This window comes from Daktulosphaira vitifoliae, unplaced genomic scaffold, assembly GCF_025091365.1.
Source record: "Daktulosphaira vitifoliae isolate Bord-2020 unplaced genomic scaffold, ASM2509136v1 Scaffold_1, whole genome shotgun sequence".
Lineage (NCBI taxonomy): Eukaryota > Metazoa > Arthropoda > Insecta > Hemiptera > Phylloxeridae > Daktulosphaira > Daktulosphaira vitifoliae.
Genome location: NW_026099572.1, coordinates 16,896,722 through 16,913,982, shown reverse-complemented (window position 1 = coordinate 16,913,982; position 17,261 = coordinate 16,896,722). Strand labels below are relative to the sequence as shown.

The 17,261-nt window shown below is 28.0% G+C and overlaps 1 protein-coding gene across 4 annotated transcripts in view; it reads left to right on the top strand.

The window, feature by feature from the left end:
* The first annotated feature begins 4,327 nt into the window (after positions 1 to 4,327).
* LOC126910445 (protocadherin-like wing polarity protein stan) overlaps positions 4,328 to 17,261 on the top strand; it is a 31,785-nt gene continuing 18,851 nt past the window's right edge. For 3 of the 4 annotated variants that reach the window (XM_050693023.1, XM_050693021.1, XM_050693020.1), the window contains exons 1-19: positions 4,328 to 4,444; positions 4,785 to 5,217; positions 5,902 to 5,989; positions 6,046 to 6,340; positions 6,414 to 6,697; positions 6,799 to 7,027; positions 8,493 to 8,809; positions 10,143 to 10,309; positions 10,572 to 11,079; positions 11,568 to 11,694; positions 11,799 to 11,987; positions 12,059 to 12,337; positions 12,411 to 12,605; positions 12,667 to 12,838; positions 12,925 to 13,353; positions 13,425 to 13,765; positions 13,829 to 14,578; positions 14,653 to 14,759; positions 15,327 to 15,497. In XM_050693023.1, the coding sequence (XP_050548980.1) occupies positions 4,863 to 5,217; positions 5,902 to 5,989; positions 6,046 to 6,340; positions 6,414 to 6,697; positions 6,799 to 7,027; positions 8,493 to 8,809; positions 10,143 to 10,309; positions 10,572 to 11,079; positions 11,568 to 11,694; positions 11,799 to 11,987; positions 12,059 to 12,337; positions 12,411 to 12,605; positions 12,667 to 12,838; positions 12,925 to 13,353; positions 13,425 to 13,765; positions 13,829 to 14,578; positions 14,653 to 14,759; positions 15,327 to 15,497 (5,003 nt within the window). In that variant the 5' untranslated portion in view covers positions 4,328 to 4,444; positions 4,785 to 4,862. The remainder of the gene's footprint in view (positions 4,445 to 4,784; positions 5,218 to 5,901; positions 5,990 to 6,045; positions 6,341 to 6,413; positions 6,698 to 6,798; positions 7,028 to 8,492; positions 8,810 to 10,142; positions 10,310 to 10,571; positions 11,080 to 11,567; positions 11,695 to 11,798; positions 11,988 to 12,058; positions 12,338 to 12,410; positions 12,606 to 12,666; positions 12,839 to 12,924; positions 13,354 to 13,424; positions 13,766 to 13,828; positions 14,579 to 14,652; positions 14,760 to 15,326; positions 15,498 to 17,261) is intronic. The other variant, XM_050693022.1, reaches the window with a different exon arrangement.

Here is a 17,261-nt window from a genome sequence, read left to right as displayed (position 1 = left end):
TTGAATAGAAAATTGTATTTGTATTTTAACTAACATGTTAGTTATAAATATTTTCAGTGAGAAATTTTGCAGCTTTCAATGTCAAGCCAATAAGTATATATTTATCTCTTAATTGCAAATGATAAAATCTGTTATAATTCAATTAACAAAAATTAAATAATATAAAAATAGAAATAATGATGGTTGCTTGGGTATTTGTATAAGGTGAAAACCTGATGTTGTGGTTCTATTGGGATCGTATGGTTCGAGGGTTTAGAACAATAAAGACAAGTAGATATGAAGAAATAAATTTATGTCCTCTTTATTGAGGAATATGAGCTAATAAATTTGTAAACACCTTTAATAGGACACTGAGGTAACGAGGCGGTAATCCGACCCTCGAGACCCTGTAATGTGTATATGTAGTAGGTGTGAACAAACTATCAAAATTACTCTTGATGTTAAAAGGAATTATAGATCTATTGCTTTATCGTTCTTTACTCAGATTATTAACTCTAAATAATTGGGATAACATAAAATTACTTACTTCTTTTATTCTTGCAAATTGCTGTAAAATGATTTGATAAATATCTCGATATGCTTATATATGTTTAAAAGTATTTAATTCGCACTTCGTCAAAAGATAAATAATTAAAACAAATTCTTTTCATGTATAAATAAAACGCGTAAAGTCAGCCGACAACAACACAGGGCTGTGACTGATAATTATTTCTTTTTTATTCTTATTTGAATTTGGAGAGAACGAACTCTCGTCACTCTCTCACTCCTTCTGCCTCTCTGAAGTCTGAAAGGATTTCAGTGCTTTTTATAGTAAAATGATAGTAGGGATATTGTTTTCAGCGCTTTTAGTGATCTTTTTAGTTTATTGTATTTAATTATACATTACATGATTATTATATTGAGATAGCATATTTAACAATTGATAAATTGACATATATATAAATAATAAGAAATTGTGTTGAACATCGTATTTGTTATGACTAGAGGTCGGATTTATATTCTCTTAAAATCCTTAAAATATGATGTTTTTATGTCACATAAAATAGGCAATATATTCTCTTAATATTCTTTTAAAATACCAAATATATGATGTTTTATGTCCTTAAGTAAGCAAAATATTCTTTGAATATTAAAAAAAAATTCAATTTCAATTTATTTTTTATTAATTTGGTTTTAAATATATTTAATTTAATTAATTTTACAATAACAATTAATTACTATATATTGTTCAATGTGTTCCGGTGTCATTTTAGTACGCCGGTTTGTAAGAATATTTTTGTAGATGCTGAAAGATCGTTCGACATCAACCGATGTTACTGGAGAATATTGCAAGTCGGCTACCATAATCGGTGAATAATTTTCCGGAAGTTGTACTGTGTTATTTCCACTAAGAACTTGTCCAATATTTTTTAAAAATTTGTATCCTTTATTTTTTTGTTGAAGTTGCAATATTTTTGTTTTTACTACTTCTCCTTTTTCTCCTGGTATCTCTTCAAGTTGTGTAAAAGTGTTTTCAATAATATTTATTATATCAACCAAGGGAGTATTTGATTTTTCCAAACTTTTGATAGTTGTAACAATTTGAAGAAAATTAGTTTTAATAAAAATCAAATCATTTTTTACAGACTGTAGGTGTAATATATTTTTGCATTTTTGAATACTGACTGACGACTTTTCTTCACTTAATTTGTCTATAACCTTTTTCAAACACTCAAAATTATCGCAATTAAATACTGCGGCTTCCAGCCAAGTTCCCCATCTAGTTAAAACGGGTTCTGGGGGTAATGGCACATTGGGCAATATTTCTTTGTACACCTGGACATGATATGGCGCTTTTAAAAATACTTTTTTTAGATTACTGATTAATTTATTAACATTTGGAAACATTTCTCTGACCTTCTCTGCAACCCTGTTCATCATGTGAGCTACACACGTAACGTGAATTAAATTTGGGTAGAAAACTTTTAGTGTATCACCGGTTTTTGTCATGTATGGAGCTGCATCCGATAACATTACCAACACTTTTTCGTCATTTCCACCCAACGGCCATAATAATTTTAGTCCATCATTGATAAACCGAGCAATAGTGGAATGATTAGTTTTTTCCAAAACTTTGCATGTCAGGAGAAATGGGCGAGTCGGAGTATTTGATTTTAATATTCCCACCAGTAAATTTGCAACGTAACGACCGTTTGTATCTGTAGTTTCATCTACAGCAAACCAAATATTATTTTCACCAATTTCAGTTTTAATTTTCGTTAAAGTATTATGGTAGCATGGCTCGAGATAATTTTTACGTAATGCACTTTCATCTGGTATATGTTTGCCAGTGTATTTCTCTAAAAATATACGTAATTGAGGAACTTGCATTTTATACCAAGGAATATTAGCTGCTACTAAGGCTAGACACAAGTGTTTGTTAAAATCATTTAAGTTGTTTTCATTGAGAGTAGCTTCTGATAAAAATAATTGTTTTGATGAAGTATTTAATTTACGTTTTAAACCATTTTTATGGACAGCCGTATGTACATGTTGTGTTACCTGTGATTTTTTTGTGCAAGGAATATTTCTGTCACAAACTTGACAAAAAATTGTTGCACCATTTGTCGTGAAAATCGTTTGTTGGTTATTGTACGACGAAATCCACTAAGCAAATAAACTTTTTAAACTACTTGAAGTTTTTGGCATATTTGTATGTTATAGACTATAATTTATAGTCTATAAAATACAATTACTATAACTTAAGTAATATGAGACGAGTGGAAAGACAATATATAAGCAATAATATATCGCACGACTAGTAGACGACGAATAGTCGTGACAGCTTACGAAATAAACGATGTGCTATCGCAATCGATAAGGAATACCTGGAGATTAATTTATATTAAAACCCAGAAATAAACCATTTAATGAACATTGTATTTATTAAAGTGCTGATATACGTCAAATATGTTCATTATATGCCGATATTACAAAAATATTCTCAAATATTCTCTAACCCCTAAAATATGCTTTTTTATGCAAAATACATTTTTTCTTGTGAATTCTGTGTTTCATGAATCGTAAAGATTTCTCACTCCCATTTAACTGCATAGACTAGAAACAAATATGTAAAATCATAAAAATCCGACCTCTAGTTATGACAGATAATTTATTTGTTTGATTACAAGTTATTTAAATTACAGATTATACATTTTTCATTGATAATTGTAAGATGCGTAATGCAAAGCATTTAACATATTACGACAAATCCAATTCCAATTTCATAACTAAAGTAACAATAAACTAATGAAAGTCAGAATCATTGAATTAAAAAAGTTAACCTTTTTTTTTTTTGGTAGATCCATATTAACAATTTTATTTATTTAGTTATTTAATCAACTAATTAAAGTATAATACAATATTCAAATAGGCTTAATTAATAATAAATAGTTTAATGAAATGAATTAATTAGAACCAGACATTGTGATAACAAAAAAGTTAGAAAAATAAACTAAAAACAGTAAAAATTGTGCTAAGTAAAAGTGGGCAAGGCTAGTTATTAAGTAAAAAGCGAATTCTATGCAGACTACATATTCTACATTGTAGAGGATTATTGTGATTATAAAAAGTATAATGTGAGGTTACAGAATAGAGTGATTGCAAAAATATTAATTACTATAAACAGTGGCACGAATGATGCTTCTTTCTATATAGTAAATAGGCAAATTTTTGGGGAGCTCTGCGTCTGCCAGCGTTTTTAACAATAGCACGAAACTACGTGAAATATGATACTTGGGTCACAATCTTGCCACACAAGGGGAACGTGTGATCCTTGGGCCTTTTGGTCTAAATAACAAGTAATATACAATGCGAATTTTACTTTTTCTTTGGCGTAATACAACACTTTCTACCAAGTTGTACCATAAAGCAATTTATTTCTATTTATTTCAAATATGCTCATAGCCATGAGTCATAGTAACTTATAAGTTAAATATTATCGACTAACCACTATTATAATAATACTCAGTAAAAATTCAAATTGGCTTACTTTAGTATAGTATACATTGTGATGAAAAAGGAGCCATGTATTAAAAAGAGAGCCTTTCTCTTCTTTAATAATTTCAATAAATTTGTAGTAGTCTTAAGTAAAATATTCATCTTCAATAGTATTAAGAGTAGTAGTGCGTGTATCTATATACATATAGTGTACTTATGATATACACTTAAATGTGGTCATAGGTAATTAAAAATTCCTTCCAGTGTTTTGCGAACCCCTGGTTTACTGTCAATTGATTACTTGTAACAACCGATGGCGCGTAGTCGAAGAGTGAATAGAAAGATTCAGTGGCGGCAGTAGTTGTTTCGCCGTAGTGGTATTGATAGTAATAGTGTGACCTCGGTCATTGGCGTGATGTACACATTACAGCGGTGTCCCGACAGTTTTCTTCGTTCACTCAGAAAGGTGAGTAACTCGTTTTATTTGTTTGTTGTATGTAGTGCCTACGACCGTTCGAAGTTTAAACATAATGACGTCTAAACAAGAGTGAATTTTTTTTAATAAAAAAAGTATTATCTCTAAATTTCTATTTACTTTTCGATTTAACTAAATCGTTTTTATCATTGTTATTTATTATTGTAAATTAATAGTGCTTTTTTTTTGCGGAAAAATATTAGTCCGAATTTTTTTATTAAGTTTAAAAGTGTTAACACGTTTGTAAATGTTTAATACCTAAAAATTAAGATTATGTTATGATGAAGTATTTATTCAAAACAAATTACTAACTTGAACTGTTTGATTGCAGACATGGGGACGTCTCCTGGTTAACTTAATCAATGCTAATTAGTCAATTAGTGAAATAGTTGATTGAACAAGTAGTAAAATGTTGGAGCATTATATTACTGTGTTGATATTTTTATCTAGACCGGTGCATCCTTACCTATTGGTAGTGACTGATTCGGATTCACCAGGTTTGGTATTGTTTGATGGAGGAACTCCATTTTATGGCCGACCACCGAGGCACTATGCTTTAAATACTGAAAAAAATGCAAATTTTATATCCAAGTTACTAAGAGTAGATCATTTTACTGGATCAGTTATTCTCGAACAACCATTAGAATGTGATGGATTTAAGTACCCAGATGTTTTTACATTTTATGTTGATTCTATATCTAATGATACTATAGAATACATGTCTGTACCATTAAGAATAGTCATAAAAGGATGTGAAAATAATAGTAAGTTAACTTAGTACATTTCTAGTTGTTGACTTTGTTAATAATAAATAATTAAATATTTAAGAGAAATTAAGAATTTTTAAGAAATTAAGGATAGTTTTAAGGAGAGCACGAGGTAGGTGAAGTGAAGAAATCAGTGACAATTGGTGAAGACGTGATAGAAAGGTGGAAAGTTTTAAGTATTTAGGATCAGTTGTGCTAAAGAGAAAATAGACTTATATGTTATGGTCATGTTATGAGGAGAGAGAAATTGGAAGCTGTAAGAACAGTTATAGAGATGAATGTTGGAGGAAGAAGAGGTAGAGGAAGATCAAAAAAGAGATGGAGGTATGTTACTGAATGCGATATGAAGATGGCTGATGTAAGCGTAGATAATGTTGAGGGAGATTGTTTCAAGTGGAAGTTTAGAATAAAGGTGTGATAAAAGAAGAAGATTTACACATTTTTATACTCTTAGCTAATTTTTTGTTTGAATTTAGTGTAATTTTATTTTTATGAATTATTTTATTGTATAAAATTCTGATAAATTACTTTTATTTATAAGTATATTTTATTGAAATAAAAAAAAAAATGTTTAATTATTTTATTTATCAAATTTTCATTTTGTTTTTCTCATTTGCGTTATTAAAAATATTTTATTTTTTAATATTTCTCTAGTATCATATATTTATATTTATTTTTCAGAAATTAATGGTGAATTAGATTCTCGTATTGAATTAGCAAAAAAATTGTCAAGCAAAACATTAGTGTCAGTTGTTTTATCAACAGCCAAGTAAATAAATAATTTTTTTTTACTTTTAAAATCTTTGTAATATTGAATTTTTTTAGTCTTAAATCTAGTATTGGATTATTAAACGATGAATTAGATAAAAAATGTTGGAGAAAAAGTGAGTTTGTGATATCTCTTGGTTCCTCTGTTATACCACAAAGTATTATGAATGAATGTAAAGTTCGCTATGTAGATGTTAGCGATACTAGGTTTAATGTTGAATCTAAAAATGGCGATTTAGTAGTTACTGAAAACTTTTGTTCAACACTTGATCCGATGTTTGTTATTGTTATGATTTCTTATAATTGTGATGTTAATAGTGAGATTATTTCTTCTTCAGAACATTTCATTAAGGTATATTTATTACAATTATTACTATTACTGATATATTGGTAAAATTCTACTAAAATAAATAAATTTTTTTTAGATGATACTTTGGCATAAACGAAGTTTAACTGAAACTGGAAGAGTACGGAGAGATGTTGAAATGAGTGATAGTGGACTTCAGTTTGAAAGAAGTCTTTATGTTGCAAGTGTTGGAGAAGAACTTCCTTCTGGAACAATTGTATGTAGTGTTCATGCTAGAAGTATGCCACCAAATAATAATCCCATAGAATATCAAATGAGTCCAATTATTGATACTAGATCTCATGCGATGTTTACCATTGATTCTAATTCGGGTTTGGTTACTACCTTAGTATCACTTGACAGGTATTTATTATGATTTATAATCATTTGATAAAGTGTTCATAAATACATATACATTTAAAATTTAAAAAAATATTGGTTATAAATTACTGATATATTTTTAGGGAATTTATGGATGTTCATTATTTACGAGTAATAGCTATAGATACATCTCCTCATTCATCAACATCAACTACTACACTTCAGATAAATGTTGTGGATGCAAATGACCATTCTCCAGTTTTTGAATCTGCCTCTGGAATGTATGAAGCTTCAGTTAGAGAATCTATTTCAATTGGTACAACTATTACAACTATACGAGCTACTGACTTTGATATTGGACTTAATTCTCAGGTAACAATTTTTAAGTATCACTATTCGAGAAAAAATCTTGAAAGCTGATAATTATTAAATAAAAAACCCAACCCAACCCAACCCGATATTTAAAGGTAAAGATGACATACAGGAGTGTGGAAATTATAGAGGCATAAAGCTTATGAGTCATAATATGAAAAGGTAATAGATAAGAGAATAAAAAATGAGATATTAGTATCGAAAAACCAGTTTGGATTTATGCCTGGTAAGTCAACAATGGAGCCATTATTTTGTGTGAGGAAACTTATAGAAAAGTTTAGGGAAAAGAAGAAAAAGTTGTGTATGGTATTTATAGATTTGAAGAAAGCGAATGATAGAGTACCGAGAGAGGTTCTTAAGTTGGCATTAATGAGAAAAGAAGTCCCGAAAAGGTACATTAATATAATAGAGAATATGTATGATGGCACTTGTACTAGGATAAAAAGTGTGGGAGTAGTAACAGAAGGTTTTCGGGTAAGAGTAGGAGTCCATCAAGGTTCTGTTTTAAGCTAGAGGTATGGAAATCAGCTCTTGAAGAAAAGGGTTTAAGAATAAATAGGAGTAAGATAGAGTACGAGTTTTGTAAAGGAGAGCACAAGTTAGGTGAAATGAGGAGACCAGTGACAATAGGTGAAGATGTGATAGGAAAGGTGGAAAGTTTTAAGTATTTTAAGATCAGTTGTGCAAAAGAGAAAGTAGACTTAGATGGTATGGTCATGTTATGAGAAGAGAAGAATCGGAAGCTGTAAGAACGGTTATAGAAATGATTGTTGAAGGAAGAAGAGGTAGAGGAAGACCAAAAAAGAGATGGAGGGATGCTATTGAATGCGATATGAGAATATCTGATGTGAGCGTAGAGGATGTGTCAAGTGGAAGTTTAGGATAAGAGTGGCCGACCCCAAGTAGTTGGGATTAAGGCGAGGAAGATGAATAAGTCTTCAATAAGATTAAAGAATTACTCTGATAGTTGTAAAATAATCGTTAATTTTATATAACTTTTGGTTTAAATTCTAATCAAATTTAATAATTGTTAACTAAATTTTAATTTTAATGAAAAATCGAGTATAATATTAAATATATTTTAGTGTGTATAAATTTATAATATTAAAAAATTAGTGTGTTAATGTATTACAATTGCTAGCTAGATATCCTACTTAGCTCAGTTGGTAACACATGATACATTAATTGGTAAGTACTATGATTTGTTTCCATTAACCTAGGTTATTTAGGTTTTTTTGTTTTCTCTTGTACAAGTAATAACTTTTAAGAGAGAATGTTAATATAAACACAAATAAATAAAATGCATGCTTATTGGCTTTTGTTGGTTAAATTGGAACAAATTTATAGATCACATACTTAAAAAAAAATAGTAGGGTAAAATTCTTATTCTAAAATTAATGTCACCGCCATTGCTTTAGTTAAAAGTTATGAAAAATTATTATTTAAAAATTTGAAATTATTTCAGGTTGAATATTCTATTGAGAGTATTTCTGGTGGTGGTTTAAATAGTAGTGCTGATGAAACTTTTGGAATAGATCTTCGTAGTGGAATAGTCAGTGTGAGGCGTAATTTAGATAGAGAAATTTGTGAAGTTTTTACAGTTATGATAAAAGCAAATGATCTAGCAACACCACCATCTCCACGAAAGTCAGCTATAGCAACTTTAGTTGTAAAAGTGTTAGATGATAATGACAATTACCCACAGTTTTCTGAAAGAGCATACACAGCTAACATTTTTGAAGATTTAAGTCCTAATCAGAGACCTGTAATTGCTACCATTAAGTAAGAGTATTTAGTGTTAAAAGCTTATACAAACGATAAAAAAATGAGTATTTCAAAACTTTCCTTTTTTTTGTCATTTCAATATTATAATTATTGCATGTCTAACATTGACCTTAGTATATACAGGGTGATTTTTTTATCATAACCCACTCAATTACTTACAGAATAATAATAATTTAAAATTTTTTTTTTATTATTATCTTTAGTTACACATTATTCTTGAATTATTAACTATGTAATACTTTTTAAGTTCATCCCTTATGCCTGATAAGGGTATCAACTTTGTTTTTTTAAATGGTAACACATATTTTGAATTTAATAAAATGTTTGAGTTTTTAATTTAATAACAAATGTCATTTGAATTTTTAATATGACTTTATTCGTTTATTAGATATAAACATTTAAAGTTTCAATTTTTTGAGTTAATATATAGGTATAATACACAAGGGATTACAAATACAGGTAGCTAATTGATTTTTTATGATATTGCTATCACAGTCACGGATTGTTTATTATCAATTATGACTATCAATAGATATACATTCTGTATTGTCAGTTAGTGTATTTATAAACTCACAACAATGTGTCTTACTACCATTGATAATAACAATGCTTTGTACCTGCTAATATTGATGTCATAAAAAACCAATTAGCTACCTGTATTTGTAATCCCTTGTGTATTGTACCTATATATTAACTCAAAAATTTGAAACTTTAAATGTTAATATATAATAAACAAATTAAGTTTTATTAAAAATTCAAATGCCATTTATTGTTGAATTAAAAACTCAAACATTTTATTAAATTAAAAATATGTGTTACCATTTAAAAAAACAAAGTTGACACCCTTACCAGGCATAAGGGATGAACTTAAAAAGTATTACATAGTTAATAATTCAAGAATAATGTGTAACTAAAGATAGTAANAAATTCAAGAATAATGTCTAACTAAAGATAGTAATAAAAAAAAAATTTTAAATTATTATTATTCTGTAAGTAATTGAGTGGGTTATGATAAAAAAATCACCCTGTATTAACAAATTAATAAAATTCAAATTTATTATAGAACTACTAATTGAACAGTATAGGAAAAAACTAGTAGTCCATTTGTTTTTATTTTTATTTTATGGTTTGATTCGATAGACCATTAACAGTAGTATCAATGAAATCCATTCGATGAAAAATGTTTTCATTTTTCTAATATTTAAGTGTCTATTTTTGTAATATCATTAAAAATATAAGAATTTATAACTTTATTTTTGCTCTACTGAAAAATTAACAGAAATGGACTATTATTGTTTTTTCCCTATACCCTCTAATTATAATGTTTTAGAGCTACTGATGCTGATCAAGGCCTAAATGCTGTGGTGAGGTATGCTATAATTGGTGGCAATACACAAGGACATTTTTCTATTGATAGCCAAAATGGAGAAGTTTCATTAGTCAAATCATTAGATTATGAATCAATGCGAAGTTATAGGTTAATGATAAGAGCCCAAGGTATGTTAGCCTTTGTGAATAAAAAAATATATGTAATGAACGTATTGATTGTAGGGTTATAGGGGTTAGTAAAATTTTATCAAAAATTATCAGATTTTGTATATTTGAAGGGTCACTTTCATATTCAATAAGTCACTTTCATGTTTTTAGCAAATATAATTTACTAATTAAACTGTTACTTATGTTAATTAATCTACAAAAAATCAATATATAGTTGAATATTTAAATTTTAAGTGAAATAATTTATTTAAATTTGATTTAGATGGAGGAAATCCTAGTCGATCAAATACTACGCAGCTTTTAGTAAACATCAAAGATGTTAATGACAACCCTCCTAGGTTTTACACTTCACTTTTTCAAGAATCTGTTTTGGAAAATGTAGCAGTAGGCTATAGTATAGTAAGAATTCAAGCATATGATGCAGATGAAGGTGAAAATGCTGCACTTACTTATTATATATCATCAAGAGATTTTGAAGGTTTTTCAAATGAAAAAATACCAATTGTTGTTGATGAAAAAAGTGGCTGGGTATATACTACACACTTGTTAGATCGCGAAATTAACTCTAAATATCAATTTCAAGTTGTGGCTGAAGATGGTGGTGATCCACCTAAAACAGCTACTGCTAGTGTTGTAGTAACTATTCAAGATGTCAATGATAATGAACCAATATTTAATCCTAAGCAATATGATGTAGTAATCAGTGAAGATTCGCCTCCAGGGACACCATTGACTACTATTACAGCAACAGATCCAGACGAAAACCCTAGGTATACAATTTATTTTGAAATTATAATGTGACAAAACTAATATATAATTTTTGAACTGTAAAGTCCAATTGACAAGTTTTTACATTAAAAACATTCTCAATGGACTTTAAAATTCTATAAAAAGCTGCTATATTAATTTTTTAAAAAAGCAAAAACAAATTTAAAATTTTAATGATGTCTTACATAAAACAACATTTTTGAAGTGTAAAAAATATACTTTCCTATAAAAATTTTCTTATAATTTTTTGCTACACAAAAGAAAACATTTTTTTTAAACAAATAATATGATATAAAAATTTAAAAAAACATTTTTGTTATACATCAGTTTTTGGATATAAGCCACTGAATAGATGTTTTTTAAATTTTAGTTTGGTTATGGTGGATCAAATTATTTTTAGTTGAGTTTAGTTTTATTCTAAAATTAAAGTTGTCGTCTCATCATATTGTATTGTTATATTTAAACATATGATAATTTTTTTTTTTTTAAGAATTCATTATGAAATAGTAAGTGGTAATTCTAGAGGAAGATTTGCAATTGCAACTCATAGTGGCAAAGCTATAGTTACTGTATCACAACCATTAGATTATAAACAAGAAAAAAGATTTATTCTTTCAGTATGTATAAATATATTCTTAAATTTTAATTTAATTATTTTAAATTGACATGTGTAATGTATATAAATACTACTTTTATAAGTAATTGTACAAATCATTTTTAGGTAACTGCAACTGATTCTGGAGGACTTTTTGACACGGCTACTATTTATGTAAATGTTACTGATGCCAATAATTTTGCTCCAATATTTGATAATGCACCATATATAGCCAGTGTCTATGAAGATGCTCCTGTTGGTACAACAGTACTTATTGTATCTGCAACTGATGGTGATGTTGGTCAAAATGCTATGGTAAAAATGTTTTTAATTTAAATTATAATTGTTTAAAAAACTTGTTTTAATTTTGAATTAAATAATAATAGATAACTTACTCACTTGCAAGTGGTTATGGTGATGCATCAGAATTTACTATTAATGCTCAAAGTGGTGCTATTGTTACAACTAAAATTTTAGACCGGGAATTGCAAAGTGGTTATTTACTCACAGTTTCAGCTCGGGATGGTGGAAATCCTTCATTGTCAGATACAACTGATGTTGAAATTTCAATTACTGATATAAATGATAACGCACCTCAGTTTTTCAATGCATCTTATTATGGCTCAGTGTCTGAAGATGCTCTTACTGGAACTAGTGTTCTACAAGTATTTTTGAAAATAATAAACAAACTTGATATTAAAATTTACTCTATTCTTTTTTTTAATTTTTGATACTTAGGTTAGTGCATCAGATGCAGATTCTGGATTAAATGGACGTATAAAATATGCTTTGGGCGATGGTGTGGAAGCCTTTGTGATTGATTCTACTTCAGGAATATTGAGGACAGCTGTTACTTTAGATAGGGAAAGTATACCACAATATAATATTCATGTATTTGCCATTGACAAAGGTTCACCATCATTATCTACCGCTGTAAGGAAAAATATTAATTATACTACTTACTTTTATAATAAATTTAAATTCTAATTTTTAGGTTCCTGTTACAATACGCATTGAAGATGTAAATGATTCACCACCTGTTTTTGAATCTGATAAACTAGTTATGTATATTGCTGAAAATTCACCAATTGGTTCAACTGTTGGTGAGCTTTATGCAAAAGATCCCGATGAAGGTTCAAACGCTGCTATTCAATATTCAATTATTGGTAAACTTAATTTACAATTTTATTTTAAAATATGTTATCTTAATAATTTTATTTATCATTTATCATTAATTGTGTCTCTTATATAGGTGGTGAAGATTCTAGCAGTTTTTCTCTTTTACGAAGACCTGGAATTGATAAGGCAGAATTACTGACATCTGTTGAACTTGATTATGAATCAAACAAAAAAAAGTTTGAACTTGTTGTGAGAGCCTCATCACCACCATTACACTCTGATGCACCTTTAACAGTTTATTTGACTGATGTTAATGATAACGCTCCCCGCCTTTCAGATTTTCAAGTTATATTTAATAATTTTAAAAACTATTTTCCAATTGGACCTTTCAGCCAAGTTCCTGCTTTCGATGCTGATGTATCAGATAAATTAATATATCGTATAGTATCTGGTAACAATGCTAATTTAGTGCAACTAAATGAATCCAATGGTATGCTTACTTTATCACCCCAATTAAATACAAATGTACCAAAAATTGCTTCTATGGAAATATCAGTTTCTGGTATGTAGCCATAATTTTAGGTTTAATATTAATGTCAAGAATCAAGAGCTTGTATAATTTTTTATATTTAGATGGAGTAAACGAGATTAAAAGTACCATGACATTAATTGTACGTTTAGTCACTGATGAAATGCTTTTCAACTCTGTTACTGTACGATTAGCCGATATGACTGAAGAAGCATTTTTATCACCTTTATTAGAATATTTTATATCTGGTTTAGCAGCAATTATTCCTTGTCCAAAGGAGAATATTTATATATTTAGCATACAAAATGATATTGATGTAGATAATCGTGTATTGAATGTAAGTTTTTCTGCAAAACAGCCAGATGGAATCTTTTACTCCCCACAATATCTACAAGAACGAGTTTATTTAAATCGTGGAATTTTAACACGTCTCTCTACTGTTCAGGTAGTATTTTTTATTTTATTGCAAGATATGTGAGTTAATATTTTATTTATAACCTTATTTTAGATATTGCCTTTTGAAGATAATTTATGTGTTCAAGAACCTTGCTTGAACTTTGAAATTTGTTTGACAGTTTTAAAATTTGGTAATGCTTCTACATTTATCAACAGTGATACTGTGTTATTCAGACCTATTTATCCTGTGACTACATTTGCTTGCCAATGCCCTTATGGTTTTACAGGAAGTCAGAAATATTACCTGTGTGATACAGAAGTTGATTTGTGTTATTCAAATCCTTGTAAAAATGGAGGAAAATGCCATAGTAAAGAAAGTGGATATACTTGTATTTGTCCATCTCGTTTTACTGGAGAAAATTGTGAAATAAGCTTAAGTAATGATAATTGTAAACCTGGAATTTGTCATTCAGGTGCTACTTGTACCCCATTAAAAAATGGAGGATTTTCATGTGATAACAATTGTTCTCCAATGGGTACTGAATACTATGATGAAGTTTGTAAACTTCGTTCTCGCAGTTTTTCAAAATCTTCTTTTTTAACTTTTCCTTCTTTGAAACAAAGATATCGTCTACATTTATCATTAAAATTTTCTTCATTAGAAGAATCTGGATTATTATTGTACAATGGACGTTATAATGAACGACATGATTTTATTGCATTAGAATTAATTGAAGGAGGTCGTGGTGTACAGTTTTCATTCTCATTAGGTTATGAGATCACATATGTTATTGCATATCCAACTAATGGAATTGCTAATGATGGATTGTGGCATACAGTTACAGTTTCATATATCAATAGGGTAAAACAATAAATAGTCAACTTGATTGATTTGGTTATATATTACATACTAATATATTAATTTCTAATTTTTAGACTGCAACCATTAGTTTAGATGATTGTGATGTTCCTTTAACTGTAAAGTATGGTACAAAATTGGGTTATACTTGTGCTAATTTATCTACTCAACGTCTAGAAAAAAGGTATTTTTTGTGTAATTAAAAAACTAAGAGTTGAATTGTATGGATTTATTGGTACAATCAGGATTTTTTTATGTGAAAAGAGTTGTATATATAACTTCTTCTATCCAATCCAACAGATCTAATTTATAATAAAATGTTATTAATAATTTTTTAAAATAGGAGGGAAAGGTACTAATCCTTTACTTGGGAGAATTAGGTTTTAGGATGGATAACATATAGTTTTTAAATTTAAAATTAGAATAAAAAGATTTATAATTTAAAAATATTGACTAAAAGTTAGTAATTTTTAAAACCTTTTTTTCTACAAATTTACTTAACTCATCATTAAATTTAATCTTTTATATTTTTATATGATTAATTATAGTTGAGCATAACCATTAATACTAGTGTGTCAACTAGTACTAATTATTAAGAATCTCTCATTAAATATTTTCATTTTATAAGAATATGTTTTCATTTTTTTTATTTAATAAACTAATAATAAATAAACTTAATATATTTTATACATAAAAATAGTAGTATAACAGTTTAATATTTGAGTAATTTAAAAGATATTTCATAATTTAGATGTGAAATATTAACTGAAAGTTGCCATCGTTTTTTGGATTTAACTGGTCCTCTTCAAATAGGTGGCCTACCTTTATTGCCAGATTCCACTAGTTTTCAAGTTCAAAATAAGGATTTTATTGGATGCATAGCAGATGTATATATAGATTACAAATTACTTGATTTAAACAGGTAACTAATTTTAGTTCTAAATTTCTATAAGAACAGTTTTAAAAACCCGGCACAGTGGGGACGTGGCATAGTTGGGTCCAGTATAGATTTAATCTGACAGTGATTAATAAAGTATATTACATAAGCTTCAATTTAAGATATATATAAAAGTGTCAGTATTTCCGGAACACTTTCAAAAATTAAGTTCAAAAAGATAATTTTTTGTAAAAAAGATGCTATTTTAAATACCCCCGTGAGAATGTTAAGTGTTAGATTTTCAAAAAAATTATATTAAATGGAAGGGAAATATCTAAAGTTTCAATGTAAAAAAAAATTATGTTGATTTGTTCATTGTTGAAAAATGTATAGTAGTTTTAAGGAAAAAAAATGTAAAAAATAAAAAAAATTTAGCGATTTTAAAAATTGTAATTCTTTGGAGATTTCTCCCATTTACAGGGAACGAGGGAAGTTTTTTCAATTTTTAGGGTAATGTTTTCAACTAGATACGATTTGTGATCTTTTGACGTATCATTGAAAGAAATCGGTTCGGTGAGAGCTGAAAAAAAGTGGTAACAGACATACACCCAAAAAAAAAAACACATCATAGTAAAACCCATACCTTCTCAGCTTGTTTAAAATTAAAAACTATCTACAGATTTGCATCGAAGCGTTATTTAAGATAGTGATTTTAATTACTGTCTGGTATCATATATACTGAACCCAACTATGCCACGTCCGCACTGTCCCGTCACCTCACTTTGCTGGGTTTTTAATTTAATAATTATCAGCTTTCGAGATTTTTTTTTAGTTTTTAATTATTTACTCTATCTAATGTTAGCAAGGATGGACAAGAAAATGGTCTTTTTTAATTTGTTAAAACTTAATTAAATTTTAAAAAAGTTGATGAGTTATAACAGTTAATCTGTTTTTCTTTAATAAATAAGGTTAAAAGTTAAGTTTATGACATTAAATTAACTTTGGACCATAGAGAAATTAAGTTAACATAAAATCTAAAAATCTCCGTTAAGCTGAAAAATTTAACTTGTTTAAGCTTATAAATTAGTTTATGGTCAGCCTTGAATATTACTCTTTCAAAAGCTTATAATAGTTAAACTATTTAGTAAAAAATATATCTTAGCTCAATGGTAATATAAAAAGTGATACTTTTTTGTTTTTAAAAATAAATATTATCATTTTTAATTTTTTTTTTTTTTTTAAATAATGTTATTAAAAACTTACCTAGCCTTGTTAACATTAGAAAAGTAAATAGTTAAAAACAAAAAGAAATTACAAAATCTGATAATTAATAAAAAAAAAAACCCAGCACAGGGGGGTCGGGGCACAGTGGTGACGTGGCATAGTTGGATCAAGTATAATGATATCTGACAGTGATTAAAATCACTATCAAAAAAAAAACGCTTCTATGCAAATCTTTAGATAGTGTTTAATTTTAAAAAATTGGTGGATTATTCCAAAAGCTTCATAAACTGCTAGATCCTTATTAATATCCTGATTAAGATAAAGTATGTCGAATGAAAAAGGGATTATTAAAAAATAGTATTTCCCATAAAAAAATTATATTGATCAATACACTTTTCAATAAGTTATAGCATTATAAAGTTAAAAATGTAAAAAATAAAATTGAGAATTTTCACACAATAATAGCATTTGGTAGCCATTTTCACCTTGAAGATAAAATAAAGTCCGAAATTTTTTTTTTCCATGATAAAGTATATTACATTAGCTTTAATTTAAGATATATATAAAAGTGTCAGACCTTCCGGA